At 40.6% G+C, this 15,072-nt stretch overlaps 1 protein-coding gene across 2 annotated transcripts in view; it reads right to left on the reverse strand.

Moving 5' to 3' along the window:
• The window catches only part of ttc28 (tetratricopeptide repeat domain 28), a 188,962-nt gene that overhangs the window by 169,558 nt on the left and 4,332 nt on the right, over positions 1 to 15,072 (reverse strand). For both annotated transcript variants that reach the window (XM_036140650.1, XM_036140649.1), the window contains exon 2: positions 5,658 to 6,020. In XM_036140650.1, the coding sequence (XP_035996543.1) occupies positions 5,658 to 6,020 (363 nt within the window). The remainder of the gene's footprint in view (positions 1 to 5,657; positions 6,021 to 15,072) is intronic.

Here is a 15,072-nt window from a genome sequence, read left to right on the forward strand (position 1 = left end):
TGACATCATCATCTGGGATTCTAAAAATCTTTTTAATCCTGGTGTATAAACACTTCTCACCTTCAAAAAAGTAATAAAAATTCCCTCTTTCAATTAGTTAACAGAAATCACTTTGGTAATCTGAACTGAGCAAGAAGAAACACTACATTTATGTGTTCTTACATACAGTGTATGTGAACACCTGGTTTCAACTTTTTATTTAGTTTCCAGCTTCAGTAACACAACATGCTGGTGCCTCATTAAGCCCTCACAAAACTTTTAAACGTTTTACCTTAAAAATTTACAACTTAAAGCTAAAGTCGACGATTTTCCCCAAGTCCTTAGCTAACCGCTAAGCCAACCGGATACATAAACCCTAGAAGTGCGCGTGCGCAGCCAGCAAGCGGAAAATAAAAAGGAAAGTGCATGCCCACTGGTGCGTGCACCTTGATGTTACGTGAGCTCGTCAGAATGATGGTATGTGGGACAAGCAATAGATAAGGTGATACCCCTGGAACATCAGGGACAGAGGAGAGTTAGAGCAGGAACAAAACTCTGACCAATCCCTGCTCTGCGGTGTAAAGAGCAGGGATTGGTCAGACTTTTTACAGGCATGCGATTTCTTAACCTCCTTTTTCTGAATACATAATCTATTTACTGCTTTCAGGATGGAAGGATGATTTTACCCAGCATAATAAAAAGTGTTTTTGAGCTGGATTACCAACTATAGTTTAAAAGGTTTGTTTTCATATTCACTGGAAAAATAGTTATAGTGGCTGAGTAGCACCTGAACACTGACAAACTGTCACACATGGAAAAACAAAACAAACTATATAATGCTGAACAAATCTTTTTGCTAAATCTTTTGATAAGTTACCTTTGAGAAGTGTATGAAATTTGGCCAGACCTAACAGTAAAACGCTGTTGGTCGCTTGCTATGAAGTTCAATGCAATTTCACCACTCAGAAAAAAAATTGGAGCTCAAATGAGCATTTTATTTATATTTATTTTTAAGTAATTGGTTCATTAGTGACAGATAATTTAAGTTGGTAGAAAATCATGAATAAGGTTGTGTATTTTATCTGTACAGAATATAATTTTAGTCAGAATTCCTTCTAGAGACTCCATCCATGTCCTCTTTCATGCTCTATAAATCCTGGATTACCCTGTTGACCAGGACACGTTTTACTCACAACACAAACATTAGAGAAGCACAGCTTGAGTTTACAACATGGTGGGACCTGAACAGGAGGGAATTCCCTCAGTTCGATTTCATTCTAATTCAAATCGTTTCATGTGGGGAAGCTTCCCAAGCAAACCCTTTCTGGCCATCCCACATTGAGGAAACAAAACTTTCTTTGCACGTATGCGAGTAATATTTTTGCAGCGTGTGGTTAGCTGGAAGTTGCTTAATGACAGAGTTCTCCTGAGCGGTACAGGGCCAACTCCTCAGGCTGCTCTGTAAACAGAAAGAGTGGGCTACCATCTGGTCTGCCTCCGCTGCAGAGCAGAGAGCTGCTCGGACCTTCCCTGATGATTCCATCTGTGTGAACCCACAGCTGAACCTAACAACATCTGAGCGTGCCTGAAAGGCTTTGAGGTCAAATTGGTTTCAGTTGGTTTTCAGTTTAGACAAATCCTTCTTCTAAAGTTTAAACCTCTAATCAGGAAGATTCAGTGAGTCCAGCTTAGATGTTTTCAAATCATTACTATAATCCATGGATCATTATGGTAACCATAGCAATTTAAAAAAAAATGCATTGTTCTTAAAATGAATATGAAGTTTACAATTTTGGACAGTGTAAGTTAGTTGTAAAGTGTTAAGACACACTATTATAAAGTAATCTGATTTTTCAAATACATTTGAATATTGTTTTGTTAACCACTGACTTCATTGTCCTTAAATAAACATTACATAAAATAAATCTCATTTAGAGATTTAAAGGAAACAAACAAATGTTTTGACAAAAGCACTGCCTTACAAAATAATTTCTATTCCATGAAGTTTTTAATATTTTGTCACATTACAATAATAAATTACACTTTACTTTATTGGGATTTTACAGGATGGTGGATAACAAATTAATGGATCATTGTGAACTGGAATCCAACTCCTCTGTGAAGGTCCTGAGGTTTGTTAGAGAACTTTAGTGAAAAACGCAGCATCATGAGGATTAAGGAACACTGGGAAAAGGTCAGGAATACTGTTGTGGAAAAGGGACCAAAGACTTTTTTGGTCTCTATGCAAAATGTTATGTATGGAGAGGGGAATGCTTTTATCCAGCAAGGATAGGGAAGCTGGTCCCTGATTAAAACCTGCATCATTCTCCTTCCACTTCAGAATCATGCAGCAAAAATCTACAACACATTGAAGATAGTGATTTTATTGTAACAAAATGTTAAGAAGAAGTAAAAATATCTGAAGGGTTCTGTCAGGCAGTGTCTGAAGATAGTGAAATATAAGGTTAACCACTTTTGTGATTGCTGGGCTGGTCAAACAGGGAAGTATGGGGAATTTGGGAAGAATTTGCCCTAAAGACTAAACATGGGAATAAGCATATTTTTTATATACGTTGTTACTCTGTGAGCCAAAATCATGCTGTGGAGTGGTTGTTTAGTTTATGTGAATCTTTGGTGAATGCAAGACATAAGCTGAGCAAACTAATGCACGTTTTTGGATTTGACCAAATAAAACAGTTCTCTCAATGTGAAAGAGATCCATGTGCAACTGAAAGGCCAACACATTGCCTCCTTTAGATTTTCTGTAACAGGAGACTTCCTTACCTGTGAAACTACAAATTATGAGACCAGGAAGTTCCACTTTAGCTCTATGGGCTAGTCAATCAAGAGAATGAACCTGCTCCTAAGACAGCGGTCTTCAAAACTACCAAACAACAAAAACACAGAGAGTGTGTGTGTATGACAGCAAAGACTCAAAAACAAAAACCCTAGAGGTCTGTAGAAATGCATAAAGACCTTTTAGTCAAAAGAAAGGCTTTCGCTCTTGCAGCAGTTTTATTTGTGTGGTTTCACTTCATTTGAATCACAAAGAAAGGAAAGGCTTTCTAAAATCTTTTCCCCAAATTCACGAAACAAAAAAAAACAACAACATGAAAATGCAAAGAGGCTCTGCCGTTCAGCACACTGTTGTTACCCAAACCTGAGCAACTTTTGACCAGCTCCACCACTCTGTTCCCATGACCGAGTCACTCGATATATGTGTGTGTGTGTGTGTGTGTGTGTGTGTGTGTGTGTGTGTGTGTGTGTGTGTGTGTGTGTGTGTGTGTGTGTGTGTGTGTGTGTGTGTGTGTGTGTGATCCAGATAATGCGTGTTTGAGCGTGTTATGCCAACAGAAAAGTCAGCGGTGGCAGCAATGGAACAAACCGTGGGAGGCAAACACAGAAGAAGAAAAGGAGGAAAGAAGAAAGCAAAGATGGCTGACTGAAGGGCAGAAAGAAGGAACTGATGCAGAAGTAAACGTCTCGCCTCAGAACGATTCCCTCTTTTTGGTAGTTCATCAGTTCTGACCTTAGCCTTGACCCAAAGCGAATGCTGCAATGAGCTCATGGCAATGACACAGTCACTATGTGCACATGCTTGCAGACACACACAAACACACACACACACACACACACACACACACACACACACACACACACACACACACACACACACACACACACACAGGAATGCTACTTCTGGTATTGTCTTTAAGTACCAAACTCAGGCCAAGGCCTCGCCAGGGTTTCCAAAACAAAATAACAGCCGTGCAAAGCCATCTCACACACACACACACACACACACACACACACACACACACACACACACACACACACACGCACACGCACACTGATCGGATACACACCCAAACACCACTTCCGTCCATTCTCTCTCACTGTGAAAGGAAGCGGAGTGGAGCTGGCCGGGCCCCAGCTGTCCCGACAGAGGTAGCCTCAGTCATTCGACTGCCCACTTTTCTCTCTAAAAAGGTTTTAAAGGACCGTGAGTATATTTTCTCACTTTCTGCTGTTTACTGTTTTGATATGTGCGAGCAACCACTTCAAGTGGGGAAAAGCAATTAGTGTAGTCTAAGTTCTTGTTGGAGTTAATGGTTGGATTCAAGACCATCACTATGGTCTCATAATTAACCCAAAGATGTAAAAAATAGAATACATAGCATGACCCTGTTTCCAAATAGAAATGTTTCAAAAGACCCCAATAGGAGAGAAACATAGCTGCCTTGTCTCAGCCACCTGACTGGCAGTGAGTATCAATGGGTGGTACATGTGTCCCATATGGTCTGAGAAAACTTTGGTCTCTCTATCTATAACTTTTGGAGAATTTTATAAGGTAGAGAGGACAAATGTTGTCAAGTCAAGATGTGGGAAACAGACAAGACTCCTAAGAAAAAAGACAGAAATTTAAACAAAAATTAAAGTAATAGTTTAAAGATGTGCACATGTGTTCATGTGCCCAGATTATTCCAACTTTTTTTTTTTTAATTTTCACTGAAACAGGTTTTATTTTTGAATTTTATTTTTCAGTAGAAGACTCTAGCCATCACGAAATCCTGGTATTGTAACAGGGGGTTGGATATTTTTTAAACTAATTTATAAGCTAACAGTAGACATAGACAGCCTTCCTGGAACAAACAGCTCTTTCCAGAGTAGTCCACGAACTTTCAACAGGGTTGAGGCAGAGCAATGTCAGAAGCTGAGTGTTAGCCTGACTTCTCCATTCCAAAAACAAGTATGATGTGTGTTTGGGAAAGTTCTGATTGACGGCTAAATTGTGACCACTGAATTGTGTCCAAGTTTCAACTTTTTTACTACTCATTTAAAGTCAGACTAAACTGTTCCATGATAATCCTCCCTCTTCATTATCTTATTCACCAGAAACTGATTCCCCATGCTTGCTAGTTTGTGTTCTTAGCTCTGATATTTCTACATTGACTCATTCAAACACCCATTTTGACTGTTTGACCAAAAAGCTCAATTTATGATCAGTTTCCTTTGACCATGACAGTTTGTTTTTTAAGTATTTGACTTGTCCACATGTGCATTTACAAACTTAAGTTGAGCCTGAAGGTGTTGGCTTTCTCTCTTTCCACTCTGACTACTTGTTTCACTGTGGACTGTGGCACTGGTGTTCCACCAGTTTTCCGTTTATTCTGAGCTTGGTCCTTGGTGGGTCCCGAACCGTCCCAGAACATCCTAACCAATTTTCCTTCATGTGGGCAGCACCCATTGAACTCAGATGGTTAAAAACCTGAAAACAAGTGGGGGTTCCAACAGGACAATGAACATAACATACATCAAATCTGGTCTTGGAGCGTTTTAAAGCAACCCTAATCTTGAGCCTCTGGAATGGTCCTGACCCTGAATGCTGTTGAAAATGTGTATACAAGGCTTAAAAGCCAGGTCAGTGCCAGAAAACCCGTTTAAATGATCTCTTCCAGTTTCGATGAGAGGATGAATCAAATATCCAATACTATCAGAAGCTTGTTAATGGCTAAATAACGTTTAGAGATACAACTCACTAAGGGATGTTTGACCAGTTGTTAGTGGATATATGTGTATAGTTGAGCACGTCTGTGCAGCTCCTAACCTCTTCATCATCCTCTCATTGGGCGTGTTTAATAGATCAATGACAGGTCATCAAAGGTCGAACCTCTTACCTTGGGCCATTTGGGGTTAATGAGACGAGCTTTGATTGCGTCGTCCAGAGCCTTGCCGTACTGTCCAAGCCTTAGATAAGCTGCAGATCGGTTGCTGAACAGGATACAGTTTTGTGGGTCCGCGGTGAGGGCCTCAGTGTAGAGGCGAACAGCCAATGCAAACTCCCCCTGCTGGCAGGCCTGGTTGCTGTGACGCACACGTTCCAAGAACTCTGCTTTGCTTAGGGCTGCTGGACCGGCTCCGGAAATTTGATCTGTCCTTTTGCCAATTGTGGCCGAGGGGATCCGGGGAGATGAAGACCGAGAGGAAGAGGATGGAGCATTGGTGACTCTGCTGGTGGAGCGAGAGCCAAATAGAGAGAACTGCAGAGAAGATGGAGAAGGACGAGAACAGGTGGGAAGGAGGGGGACAGTTAAAAAAAATTATGGGTTCATTGACAAAAAACATCAACATAATCAGGCAGTTTTACATGAATGATGTAAAAACAACTGAGAAATGACAACTGCTCAATACTGAGTAGCTGTTATTCTTATTTAACTTATTGAGATGATTTAGCCCCCTTACAGCTGACATATCACAATACCAGTAGTTAAATGACATACGGGGTAATCTGAGATCTGATTACCCCGTATGTTCCTAACAGAGCACTTCACTCTCAGACTGCAGGTCTACTGGTGGTTCCTAGAGTCTCTAAAAGTAGAATAGGAGGCAGATCCTTTAGTTATCTGGCTCCTCTCCTGTGGAACCAACTCCCAGTTTTGGTCCGTGAGGCAGACACCCTGTCTACTTTTAAGACTAGGCTTAAAACTGAACTTTTTGACAAAGCTTACAGTTAGAGTGGCTTAGGTTACCCTGAGCTATCTCTGTAGTTATGCTGCTATAGGCTTAGGCTACTGGAGGACACCAGGGTCTATTTCTCTCACTCTGCTGAGTTCTCCTACTGTTCTCCAATTTGCATTGTTTGTTGTTATTTCAAATTTTTGTTCTCTGTCTTTTTTCTCTTTATAGTAGGTGCACCTGGTCAGGCGTTCTGTTAGCTGTGGCATCATCTAGAGGAGGCAGATCATCCACTATTAACATATAACATAGAAAGGATTCCGGGATCAATGTGTGCTTCTGTGCCTTTTGGTGTTCTCTAACCCCAAATCGGTCGTGGCAGATGACCGTTCACACTGAGCCAGGTTTTGCTGGAGGTTTTCCTCCCAATCTTGCAACAAAACTTTGCTCAAATTTACTTTGTTAATGTGTAGTTGAGTGACCATAAAGTCTGTTTTTTATTATTTTAAACCTGTGTGGATTAGAGAAGATTTTGAATAAATTGAACTTGTGCACCCAGTTTCTGTTTTTGAAAATCAACAAAGTTGTGTGTTGTTTATCGTTTAAATCAGAATGCATAAGCCCATTAATTAAGATAACATTATGGCTCCTGATGCTTGTATCTCACAGGTCTCACCACAACTGTGTTTAGCGGTGTTGCTAAAATCCTCTGATTTAATAAATAGTTGTGTACGGGTCATGTTGGCCCCCTCCCCGGGCAGCCTGGGCCGGGGGGCGTCTGGTCCGGGTACGGGATGGGGGGCCAGGACCGAGCAGGTGACCTGGGGGGTCTCGGGGCGCCCCTGGGGCCCATGGCCTGTTCCACTTCAGCGTAGTTGGCTGCCGGCGGAGCCCACGAGTTCGCCCCAGCGGTTCCTGGGGGCTTCGGCATTGCGGTGACTTGGGGATTTCCTCGGGTTGTCTCTCCTCGGGTTGTTGGGGGGGGGGGGGGGCAGATTTCCTGTGTTGGCCCCTCTTGGGCGCCCTGCTTTAGGGGCCCCTTTGGGGGTCTGGGGTTATGGGTCCCCCGGCGCCTGCCTCTGTGCTCGGGGGAGGCGGATCTTTGGTTCTCCACAACTACTATTGACCATTTTTCTTTTGGATATATTTTACATACACAAGTGCACTCTCACAAACACCCACAGGTGCTGGGTTCCTGGTACTCAGTGTTCACTTCTATACAGAAAGCCCATAATTTATTTACTTTTTATTTCTCATCTATCACATTATACATGTCAGATTAAATAACAATACAGATAATTTAGCAATGGTATCAACGTGTTACTTTATTGTATCTGTTATACTATATCCGTTGGTTGTGCTGTTCTTTTTACATCTCTCTTTGCACGTGATGAAGCAGACTGAAGACGTTTTATCATTCTCTCCCTTTTATCTCCTCTTTCTTTCACTTCTCTTTTTTCTCTTCTTGTTCTTCCTTTACTCTCCTACTTTCCCATTGTAGTGTCCACATAATTTGAACTACTCCCTGCATGAATCACAATAAAACTACAGGGGTTGGACAATGAAACTGAAACACATGGTTTTAGACCACAATAATTTATTAGTATGGTGTAGGGACTCCTTTTGCTGCCAATACAGCGTCAATTAGTCTTGGGAATTACATATACTAGTCCTGCACAGTGGTCAGAGGGATTTTAAGCCATTCTTCTTGCAGGATAGTGGCCAGGTCACGACGTGATGCTGGTGGATTTTTTGTTTGTTACCACAAGAATCAGTCATTTCTGATGTGGATTGCAGCCATATTACATTTTTAAGGTCAGGGTTGGTGACTAAGTTATTAGAGTTTGATATACAGTGGCTCTGAAAATTGTTCTCGCCACTGTTAAAACATTTTTTTTTTTGGAAATTGGCTCTCCAGTGGTTATTTGGTGAGAAGCAGAGTTCACCCTGGCCATGTTGCCAGTCTGTCACAGAGACACATGCATGCGCACACTCCCGCCGAAGGGCAATTTAGAAAGACCAATTAACCTATCGGTGGACCATGGAAGGAAGTTGGAGTAACTGGAGAGAACCCACACATTAACATGGAGAACATGGAAAAACACAGGCTAAGATTTGAACCCCGGACCTTCTTGCTGCAAGGCAACAGTGCTAACTAGTGTGCTATTCTTGCAGCCTGTCAAGAGTCACTGTATAGTCAAAATTATTTAAAGTAATGAGGATTTTAAAGGATTTTAGAAAATGTTATGCCTATATTGCGATCTGTCCAGGGTGCATCCCGGTTCTTGCCTATTGACAGCTGGAGACAGGCACCAGCACCCCTTGCGATCCCATAAGGCATAGACGTGTTAGAAAATGGATGGATGGATTATATTGTCTTCAGTAAACAGACAGGCTGTAGACTTGAAATTGTAGCCAGACATGGTGTTGCGTTTTAAAAGATGTATTAGCAGAAAACCTGGTGCAGGTACGAACTCTTTTTACCAAAACTGTAAGTCCTAAAAAAAGAACACGTGCTCCATGTACTCTTTGAAGGTTGGTGACGGAGCTTTCCTGGGTCTGCGTTTGTAATTGGTTGGGAGGGTGTAATGACTCTAGTATTGACCTAGATGATAGGCTATAATGCAAAAGGAAGGAAAACAGTTCTATTGAACTTTTTGCTGACCCCCTTTTTTCCTATTGAACCACACGTCTATCGATCAATATATATTGTTATTGAATTATCGTCCAGCCCTAGATGAGACATAAAAAAAAACATTAAACTGAAACCGGTAACCGGTTCGTGCCTTGGCTTGGCTGGGAAGGCGAATTCCAAGGTATGTGATCAAGGTTTGACAAGGTAGGCAGGCATGAAAAGCAACGCTGAATATGTACTTGCAAAATCTTTCAATAATCTGGCATTGATCTGCTGTCTGCAGTGATCTTAAAAAGAGCAGAAAACAGGTGTGATGAATGAGCCTAATCATCACGGCGCTGGGAGGAGTGGCAGACAACAGTCAAGCACAGTATCATGACAGTTTCATAAAACTGAGACATTTGGGCAGTGATGACTGCACAAATTAATGTAGCTCTTTTTTCGCTACTTATTTATTTTTCCAGTATTTATACTGGAAAAACTAATTCCCTCGGGCTGACTGCCTATTAAAAAAGAGCCCAGCCGGGACATGACATCTGTTTAGTCACACTGTTGGAAAAAGTGACAAAAAAACATGATTGAAAATAGAAAGCTACCCACAATAACACTAAACTGTAGCTGCCTCATATGAATTTTATAACGTAGCAAAAAGGGGCAGGAAAATTGCTGCATACACTTTTCTGCTCTGCTCGGCGGTAACCACTTGAATTCTTTAGGAAGACGTGGAAAAAAAGTGGGGAAGTCAAACAGAGTTCTGTTCTTATTCATGTCTGCCACAACTGCTGAAACATGGGCTTAAATGTGCACACCATGGCTGAATGTGTGCAGCTTTGACAGAGCTGCCTCCCTCTCTGATCTGTGCTTTCACCAGAGCTTACACCAAGGCCGTCATTATCTCTGCAAATCTAACACACACACACACACACACACACACACACACACACACACACACACACACACACACACACACACACACACGCTTTAGAAATTCCTTAACCTTCCTAATATATCGCCCAACATTGATGATGGAGAGGCCAGAAAAGCTTTGACTGGTACTTAAAATGTACTTGAAATAGACCAATGTAGTTTGCTTGTCTCACATTTCTAACATCAGCAGCTATAACCAAGGGAAGCATCTGCTCTAAGTTGGTTTTTATCACTTTAAACAAACCTATTTATTTAGCTTTACGTACTTCAATGTTTTGTTTTGTTGTTTGTTTTCATTTCCAAGAAGAAAATGGGGACCAGCGTAGCATCACACTTTACATTTTTCCCTGGAGCACTGGTTAGCAAGAAGGTCTTCTAACGAGTTCATTATAAAACCAGTAAGTTGTAACATATTTATTAAAGCTGGACTTTTTTTTTAAGACTGCTAAAAAAAGAATAGACATTCACTGCATACCAAGGAGTTTTCAAATCACAAATGCCCAGAAACACTTATATGCACAGTATACCAACACTTTTCATTACAATTTTACAATTTCACAGGGTGGCAGATTCTATCTGCTGCATCTTAACATAATTATTAAGAAAAAAGAAAACTATTTTGTAGGTAAATGGCTTATTTAGCTTTACGTACACTCTGATCGGCGTGACCTCTGATCGGTCACGCCGATCAGAGGTCACCAAAGTTGGTGTTGCTTCGGTTTGTGAGTTTGCTAAAACAATGTCGGACTCTGTAATTTTCTCTGGTCCCCTGCCTGATCTGACCAGTGATGACATGTTTAGCCGCATGTCATCATTCAACCGCTGGTTGTCTAGGTGGTGTCCAGAAAACGACGTGGGCTACATTGATAACTGGAGAACTTTCTGGGGAAAACCTGGTCTGATCCGGAGAGACGGCATCCATCCTACTTTGGATGGTGCAGCTCTTCTTTCTAGGAATCTGACTGGATTTATTAGTTCTCCTAAATGCTGACAACCCAGGGTCCACACCAGGAAGCAGAGCCGTAGTTTAACACACCTCTCTGCAGCTTCTGTACTGTTACCCACCCATTATCCTATTGAGACGGTGTCTTTCCCACGGCCAAAACTTAACAGATCAAAAACTGATCTAAAAGGAACAAATCATAAAAACCTAATAAAAATCAATATGGTTCACCTTGAACCTAAAAATAAAATAATAAAATGTGGTCTATTAAATATAAGGTCTCTCCCTCCAAAGACTTTGTTAGTTAATGAATTGATTTCTGATAATCAGATTGATTTGTTTTGTCTCACAGAAACCTGGCTACAAGAGGACTACGTTAGTATAAATGAGTCAATTCCCTCCAGTTATTCAAATTTCCCCATTCCCAGATCTGTGGGAAGAGGAGGAGGAGTGGCAACTATCTTTCAGTCTGATTTATTGATTAGTCCCAGGCCAACTAATAATTACAGTTCTTTTGAACATTTAACCCTCAGTTTCCCTCATCCAAACTGCAAAGCAATAAAACCTCTTCTGTTTGTTGTTTTGTATCGTCCACCAGGCCCTTACACTCAGTTTTTGGATGAGTTGTCAGATTTCTTATCTGATTTGGTGTTAAATACTGATAAGGTTATTATAGTGGGTGATTTTAACATCCATGTTGACACTGAATGTGATAACCTTAGTGTAGCCTTTAAAACTATCCTAGATTCAATTGGTTTTGCTCAAAATGTGCATGAACCGACGCACTCTCGGCTCCATACTTTAGACCTTGTTCTGACATATGGCATTGATTGTGAAGAATTAACAGTATTCTCTCACAACCCTGTCCTGTCTGATCATTTTTTAATAACATTTGAGTTTAATCTAACTGAATTCTCCACCCCCAAAAGAGGATTCCATTATAGTAGATTTTTATCGGATAAAGCTGCATCAAAACTTAAAGAGTCTGTCCCCTTTTTAATATCCTCCGTATTGCAGAAATGCCCTGTAGATGGCAGCATTGCTGTTTCTTCCCATTCACAAATCGATACCTTTGCTAACAATGTGACTTCCTCATTGCGTTCTGCATTAGACAATGTAGCTCCCTTGAAAAAGAAGGTGATTATTCACAGGAAGCTGGCTCCTTGGTTTAATTCAGAGCTGCGTTCCTTGAAGCACAATGTTAGGAAATTGGAGAGAAAATGGCGCTCTACACACCAAGAGGAATCCTACTTAATCTGGAGGGACAGACTATTGTTGTATAACAAGACCCTCCGCAGAGTTAGAACAGCATATTTTTCATCATTAATTGAAGAGAATAAAAATAATCCTAGATTTCTCTTTAGTACAGTTGCCAAACTTACCCAGAGCCACAGCTCTGTTGATCCATCCATTCCCTTAGCTCTTAGTAGTAATGATTTTATGGGATTCTTCATAAATAAAATTGATGCCATTAAAAATAAAATAATTGGCATCCTCCCAAACATGATTACCTCGTCCTCAGTAAGTGAGGCAGCATTGGAGGAATCTTTAGAATCTGCGCAGTGTTTGAACTGTTTAGAAGCAGTAGAGCTTTCTGAGCTATCTAAAATTTTAGCTTCATCTAAACCTTCTACCTGTATGTTAGACCCAATCCCAACCAAGTTGTTTAAGGACATATTCCCTTTGATCAGTGGCACTATTTTAGACATGATTAATCTATCCTTAGTAAATGGATATGTACCACAGGTTTTGAAAGTAGCTGTTATTAAACCTTTACTTAAGAAACCTTCTCTTGATCAAGATGAGTTAGTAAATTACAGACCTATATCTAATCTTCTTTTCTTATCTAAAATTCTTGAGAAAGTAGTTGCTAATCAACTTTGTGAACATTTACAAAGTAATGACCTACTTGAGGAGTTTCAGTCAGGCTTCAGAGCTCATCATAGCACTGAAACAGCTCTGGTGAAGGTCACTAATGATATTCTCATGGCCTCAGATAATGGACTTGTGTCTATACTTGTCCTGTTAGATCTCAGTGCTGCGTTTGATACAGTTGATCACAATATTCTCCTACAAAGACTTGAACATACTGTAGGGATTAAGGGGAAAGCATTAGGCTGGTTTAAATCTTATCTGTCAGACAGATTCCAATTTGTTCATGTTAATAATAAATCTTCCTCAAACTCTAGGGTCACCTGTGGAGTACCACAGGGTTCAGTCCTTGGACCAATTCTATTTACTATATATATGCTTCCGATAGGCAAAATTATCAGACAGCATGGGATTAATTTCCACTGTTATGCTGATGATACTCAGCTATATTTATCCATAAATCCTGATGAATCCAATCAATTACTTCGACTGCAGTCATGTCTTGATGACATCAAAAGCTGGATGACTTTAAATTTCCTGCATCTAAATTCTGACAAGACCGAAGTTTTAATCTTTGGGCCAGAGTCCTCAAAAAATAAACTTCTTAACCAATCACTTAATCTGGGTGGCATTAACCTGGCCTCTGGTAATAAAGTAAAAAATCTTGGTGTTATTTTTGACCAAGACATGTCATTTAAATCCCATATCAAACAGGTTTCCAGAGTTTCCTTTTTTCACCTCCGGAATATCGGCAAAATTAGAAACATTCTGTCCAGGAGTGATGCTGAAAAACTGGTCCATGCATTTGTTACTTCAAGGCTGGACTATTGTAATTCTTTACTATCAGGAAGTCCACAAAATGCAGTTCAAAGCCTTCAGCTGATCCAAAATGCTGCAGCAAGAGTTCTGATGAAAATCAACAAGAGGGATCATATTTCTCCAATTTTAGCTTCCCTTCATTGGCTTCCTGTTAAATCAAGAATAGAATTTAAAATTCTTCTTCTAACGTATAAAGCCCTTAATAATCAAACTCCATCATATATCAGAGCTCTGATTACCCCGTATGTTCCTAACAGAGCACTTCGCTCTCAGACCGCAGGTCTGCTGGTGGTTCCTAGAGTCTCTAAAAGTAGAATGGGAGGCAGATCCTTTAGCTATCAGGCTCCTCTCCTGTGGAACCAACTCCCAGTTTTGGTCCGTGAGGCAGACACCCTGTCTACTTTTAAGACTAGGCTTAAAACTTTTCTTTTTGACAAAAATTATAACTAGTGACTCATGTTACTCTCAGCTACCTTTATAGTTTTACTGCTATAGGCTTAGGTTACTGGAGTATATCAGGATCTAATTTTCTCACTATATTGAGTTCTACTGTTCTTCAATTATGCATTATGTGTTGTCATTTCTGCTTTAACTTTCTGTTCTCTCTCTTTTCTCTTCATAGTAGGTACACCTGGTCTGGCGTTCTGTTAACTGTGACATCATCCAGAGAAGACGGCTCACCCGCTACTACCATCTAATGTAGAACAGATTACTAGATCAATGTGTGCTTCTGTGCTTTTTTGTTTCTCTTGTTGTGTCTCTGTTCTGTCTTCTGTAACCCCAGTCGGTCGAGGCAGATGACCGTTCATACTGAGCCCGGTTCTGCCGGAGGTTTTTTTTTTTCCCGTTAATGGGTGGTTTTTCTTCCCACTGTCGCTTCATGCTTGCTCAGTATGAGGGATTGCAGCAAAGCCATGTACAATGCAGATGACTCTTCCTGTGGCTCTACGGTTCCCCAGGAGTGAATGCTGCTTGTCGGGACTTTGATGCAATCAACTGGTTTCCTTATATAGGACATTTTTGACCAATCTGTATAATCTGACCCAATCTGTATAATATGATTGAACTTGACTTTGTAAAGTGCCTTGAGATGACATGTTTCATGATTTGGCGCTATATAAATAAAATTGAATTGAATTGAATTGAATAAATGTCCTTTTGTTTAAAAACTGCAAACTTGGCAAACGTTGTCTACAGTTGGGTATATGTATATATATGCATGCACACTGTTCCAAACCATTCACATTTACTGTGGCACTCAAATGATGCCCCAGAGGTTTGACAGTGTGCTTTGAACCTTTTGTGTAAGTCTTTGAAAGAACAATTCTTTACCCTGCAATGATTTACATGACCTCCCCCCTACAATTCCCTTCGGTGTATTGTTTGCTTGTTCTCCCTATGCTTGCATGGATTGGAAAACATGTTTTTTGGTTTCTCTTGA

The sequence above is a fragment of the Fundulus heteroclitus genome, chromosome 8, assembly GCF_011125445.2.
Source record: "Fundulus heteroclitus isolate FHET01 chromosome 8, MU-UCD_Fhet_4.1, whole genome shotgun sequence".
NCBI classification, from domain to species: domain Eukaryota; kingdom Metazoa; phylum Chordata; class Actinopteri; order Cyprinodontiformes; family Fundulidae; genus Fundulus; species Fundulus heteroclitus.